General features: G+C 36.3%; 1 protein-coding gene across 1 annotated transcript; it reads left to right on the top strand.

The window, feature by feature from the left end:
• The first annotated feature begins 1382 nt into the window (after window positions 1–1382).
• Window positions 1383–2483, top strand: LOC129875729 (uncharacterized). Its single transcript, XM_055950987.1, has 2 exons — window positions 1383–1575; window positions 2272–2483. The coding sequence occupies exons 1-2, from the start codon at window positions 1383–1385 to the stop codon at window positions 2481–2483; spliced, it is 405 nt and encodes a 134-aa protein (XP_055806962.1).
• The last annotated feature ends 3460 nt before the right edge of the window (window positions 2484–5943 follow it).

Raw genomic sequence — 5943 nt, 5'->3', positions numbered from 1 at the left:
ACACATGCTGCTTTCATGAGTTTGATGAATGGAATTTTTAAGCCATATTTGGATCTCTTTGTTATTTTTTTTATTGATGATATATTTATCTACTCAAAGAGCAGGAAAGAACATAAAGAACATATGAGGATTGTTTTAGGATTGTTAAGGGAGAAAAGGCTATATGACAAATTCTCCAAGTGTGAGTTCTGACTTGATTTAGTGTCCTTCATAGGGCACGTAGTTTCTAAGGATTGAGTGATGGTGGATCCCCAGAAGATCGAAGTAGTGAAGAGTTGGGCAAGACCCACTAATTTTTAAGAGGTAAGGAGCTTTATTGGTTAGGCTAGCTACTATCGTCGGTTCGTCAAGGGATTTACTTCCATTGCTTCCTAGATGACATAGTTGACCAAGAAGAATGTTCCATTTATGTGGTCAGACAAGTGTGAAGAGAGTTTTCTAAAACTCAAGACCTTATTGACTACTGCACCAATTCTTGCCTTGCTAGTAGACGGTAAGAATTTCATTGTTTATTATGATGTATTATATTCTGGTTTAGGTGCAGTGCTAATGAAGGAGAAGAATGCAATTGCCTATGCTTCAAGGCAATTAAAGGTGCATGAACCTAATTACCCCACTCATGATTTGGAGTTGGCTGCAGTTGTATTTGCATTGAAGTAGTGCAGACATTATCTATATAGGGTAAAGTGTGAAGTGTATACAAATCATCACAGTTTACAGTATGTGTTCACTTAAAGAGACTTAAATTTGAGGCAGAGGAGGTGGATGGAATTGTTAAAAGAGTAGGATATCACTATTCTATATCACCCGAGAAAACCTAATGTAGTGGCCGATGCCTTGAGCAGAAAAGATAGGAGCATGGGAAGTTTAGCTCATTTACAGATCTTCAGATATCCATTGGCTAAGAGAGGTTCAAACTCTGGCTAATGAATTTATGAGGCTGGGAGTAACTGAGAAAGGAGTATTCTTGGCATGTGTAGAGGCAAGATCTTCTTTCCTTGATAAGATTAAATGAAAGCAGTTTGATGATGAGAAGCTGGGCCGAATTCGTGATATGGTCTTACAGGGAGAGGCCAAGGAGGTTGTGATCGATGAGGCAAGCGTCTTGAGGATTAAGGGGTGGGTATGTGTGCCCCGTATTGATAATTTAATTCAAACTATTCTTGCAGAGGCTCACAGTTCGAGGTACTTTATACATCATGGTGCAACCAAGATGTATCGCAATCTAAGATAGTATTATTGGTGGAGTAGAATAAAGCGTGACATTGTTGATTTTGTTGCCCATTGTCCAAATTGTCAGCAGGTAAAATATGAGCACCAAAGGCCTGGAGGGATTCTTTCAAAGAATTCCCATTCCTGAATGGAAGTGGGAAAGGATTACAATGGATTTTGTGGTTTGTCTTCCAAAGACATTAGGTAAGTTGGATTCGATATGGGTGATTGTTGATAGGTTAACTAAGTCTGCTCACTTTATTCCAATCAAGGTGACTTATGATGTAGAGAAATTAGCCAAACTCTATATCCGCGAGATTATTCAATTATATGGAGTACCGATTTCTATCATATCAGATAGAGGTACGCAATTTACTTCTAACTCTTAGAGGACCTTGCATGCTGAGTTAGGTACTAGATTGGATCTTAGTACTGTATTTCACCCTCAGAACGATGGGCAGTCTAAGAGGACAATTCAAGTTTTGGAGGATATGCTTTGTGCATGCATGATAGATTTTAGTGGTCATTGGGATCAGTTCCTACCCTTGGCAGAGTTTTTGTATAATAATAGCTATTACTCGAGTATTAATATGGCCCCGTTCGAGGCATTATATGGGAAGAGGTATAGGTCTACTATTGGTTGGTTTGATATATTTGAGGTGATACCCTGGGGAACTGATCTTTTGAGGGAATCATTAGAGAAGGTGAAATTTATTTAGGAGAAGCTTCTAGCAGCTCAAAGAAGGCAGAATGAGTATGTAGACCGAAAGGTCAGGGACACGTAGTTTATAGAGGAAGAGCAAGTGTTGTTGAAGATTTCACCCATGAAGGGTTTGATGAGATTTAGTAAGCGAGGTAAGCTCAGTCCGAGGTATATTAGACCGTTTAAAGTTCTTAAGCATATTGGAGAAGTGGCTTATGAGTTGGCTTTACCTACAGGTTTGTCCGTAGTACACCTAGTGTTTAATGTGTCTATGTTAAAGAAATATCATGGTGATGGAAAATATATTATTCACTGGGATTCGGTCTTGCTTGATGAGAATTTGTCTTATGAGGAAGAGCCTGTAGCTATTCTTGATAGGAAGGTCTGCAAGTTGAGATCAAGGGAGATTGCGTCTGTAAAGGTTCAATGGAAGAATCGTCCGGTTGAGGAGTCCACTTGGGAGACTGAGGTGGATATGCGTAGAAGATATCCATATCTGTTCATTGAGTTAGGTACCCTTTTCAACCCTCGCTCTTCTTTTGACCATTCAGGGATGAACGGTGGGTAAATTGGTATCTTTTGTAATGATCCATTAGGTCTTTTTGAGAACTAGAGCTTTTTATTTCATAAAAGTCTCATACCATAAATTGTTAATGGGTATTTGGACTAGTCGATAATTATGATTATTTAGTTGAGGGGTAAACTTAGATAACTTATTTAATTAGTGGGTTAAAGTATTAATTTAATTAATACCATATACGACTTTCTCACTATATATATATAGAACTAAACTAGTTGGATTTAGCTTTGATTTATTTATTAATTCATAATTACTTGCCCTAATTATTTAAAAGAAAACAAACAAGGGTAGAAACTGACCTGACGTCGACGAAGAGCAACGAATGCTTAAGACAAACTACTGTGCAATTCTAAGTATGGATTGATGTATTATTCTTAGTATTATTACTATGTATTATGCATATTATTATTACTATTATAATAAGGAATTATGTAAGATAAAGGAAGTAATTAGAAAGTTGCAAAAGTTGACTATCCATAAAGGTTATTATTGGGGTTTTGGGGGACAAGCTTTTGACATTCATTATTAACTAAACATTGAGACATGATTGGATAATGGAACTTGGAATTTATATATGTGAGCATATGGGGGTATGTTTGAGGTTCTGTAATGGTTGGTCCTCCTATTAGTTCATAGTTTTCTTGGTTGTTTCTTTTCCAGATTTTCTTCTTCTTATTATTTATTATAATTTATGTTTTGATATAATGAGATTGATAATTAAATAATAGGTGTATTGTATTATACAGAAATTATTAGGATTATATGATTGAAAGAAATTGAAGCTTAACCCTAGGCTTAAGATTGAGGAAATTAATTATAGGTTTGAGTGTGTTGTTGGATCTAGGTTAAACATACATATATTATTAGTGTCTACAGATTCGTTTACTTACGAATATTGTATACTGATAGATTGGAAATGTGAGATATTGAAGAAAGAAAAGGCATTGGTGAAGTAGCTTGCTTGACTTTTGGTCCTTCGATTGAGGTAGGTTATGGTTTGTTCTATATATCATAGATAGACTCTTAATAGTGGTTGATAGTCATTAAGTAATGTGTGAATTTTACTATGAATTTAATTGTTGTGGTTTGGATGGTTGACATGTTGTTGTGATTGGTCTGAAATATCAAGACCGTGAAATCCATAATCTTGAACTTGCCCTATCACAAATGGTGCCTTGAATAAAGAAGGCTTGATGAAATATTGTTAATAAAGTAGAATGTGATAACAAAGAATGATAAATCAATTATATATGGATCGGGTGTCATATTTTGACACGGTATATTGAATCGAGTGTCATGAGCCAATACGATATTATTAGATCGTGTGTCACATTCAGACACGGTAATATTAACGGAAAACATATTAAAAAGACTTACTACTACCCAATCTCAAATAATTCATTTCCCAAAAAACCGTGGTGTGGAGGCTTGGGTCCTCATGTATACTTTTGATATTGTTGACTGATTATATAATGGTTCATTGTGTTGTTACTTGATATTGAGCTTGTTAGTTGCCACATGTTAAGTGTTATGGTTGATTTTCCGTTATTACTTTATGCATATTGATTTCTATTTTGAGTCGGCCGATGATACCTACTCAATACATGTTGTCTTGTACTGACCCCTACTTGTATTTTTGTTTATTTTATTTTGTGGAGTTCAGCGAGTTTTCCATCGACTTTAACTCGACCTCAGCTCTAGCCAGTTTCCAACACATCAGGTTCTAGGGTGAGCTATTCATTCTAGCTCGTGTACGATTCTCTCGGGAATAACATGATGTCCTTAGTTTTCGGACATATTAAGTTATTTTTTATTTTGGTGTTTGATATTTTCAGACTTAGTATTTTAGAATTAGATGTCCTTGAAGTGATGACTTTCAGGTTTTGGGAAGACGTATCTAATAGACTTTAGTGGTTTTATTATCTTTTTCTCTCATAAATTGAGCTTCCGCATTATTATTATATTTTATAAGTTGGGGTTTTTATCGTCGATTATTCCACCTAGGAGGTTAAGTGTGGGTGCCACTCATGACCTATTTTGGGTCGTGACAGTTTGCCTCATATTTGAAAGTATCATAATTTGATTTGGGTAATTATTGATAGAATGACTAAATTGACTCACTTCTTATCAAACAAGATTTCCTATAGCGTCGAAGATTATGCAAAGTTGTATATTCGGGAGTTGGTGAGGTTGCATGGTGTGCCATTGTCAATCATTTCTTACCTAATTCTTAGTTTTAATTTCTAAATTCTCTCTCTTGGTGGTTAAGTGAGGCTCACTTTGTTGAGTTAGAGGTAAAAAAAAGTATGAAAATTTTGAAATTCTGCTTCCTCATTGAGATACCACAGCTTCTTTGGGTCATTTAGAGTGTGTTTCAAGTAATAACCCAAATTGACCCCAGAAATTTTAATTTTATTCGATTTCCATGTCTCGTTCTTAAATTTCCGCAACTAGTGTGCATTTAATACTCTTCCATACTTGTTGGTGCTAGTTCTTGTGTCCGTTTTTCATTCGTGCTAATTCTTTTGTGTGCTTTTCTCATTTTTACTTAATAGATAAATTATTGATTCAAGTCCTTTTGTTTTTAATCGAGTCGTCCATTCTTCTTGAAAACAAAAATCCACTCTGGCCAAGAGTAGCAATTGTCACTTCATAAACTAACTGAGTACAAGAAAGCTTCAACCTTAGCCAAAGTTAATTTGAGAGGCAATCAAAGGTGTGTAAACACGAGCGATTGTGAGTTCATTTTAACTAATGCTAATGTTGTTTGTTGTTTTGTTGAGTGTTTTCTTAATAGGTACCATGACAATCGGAAGTGAAATACCCCAACCCTCTAGAGGGGTTACCTTGGACTCTTTAATGAAAGTAATTACTAGTAAGAGTCGTAGAATGAAAGTAATGGAAAACCAAGTGACTGCCGTTCAAGGTAGTGTATCCACCATGGATGGTAGAATGGTCAATATGGAGGGTCGCCTTAACTCTACCAATTCTACCCCACAAGCTACCTATCGAGCTTACACAAATGGACCTACCCATGATATATCTCCTACTATCATACCTGGATCCTTCCATCAAGCATTTAACCCAACCCCAACCAATCCCGATCCAAATGTTCGAAATACTATTTGACCATTACAACCCCAACTCAATCAAAAAGCTTCACCAAACTAAAACCAACCATACCAAGCTCTACTAAACTAAAATATTCCCTACCAAATGCCCCAAAACCAACACCCACCCTACCAAGTTCCCCAAAACCAAAATCGACCAATTCAAGTAGATAAAGTGAGGGATGATGAATAACAAGGAGGGTATGAAGGAGAAGGCGAAGGAGGTAGATTTGGTCTGATACCATGTGGCGGGAGGAACTATGGAAACCCTCCTCAAGTTGTGAGACCAAGAGAAGCTTAAGGGTATCATGAATATGGTCAAGCCCTAGAAGAAGAAT

Source organism: Solanum dulcamara, chromosome 12, assembly GCF_947179165.1.
Source record: "Solanum dulcamara chromosome 12, daSolDulc1.2, whole genome shotgun sequence".
Lineage (NCBI taxonomy): Eukaryota > Viridiplantae > Streptophyta > Magnoliopsida > Solanales > Solanaceae > Solanum > Solanum dulcamara.
The sequence above is the reverse complement of the archived record's forward strand: the minus strand, read 5'-3'. Positions and strand labels throughout refer to the sequence as shown.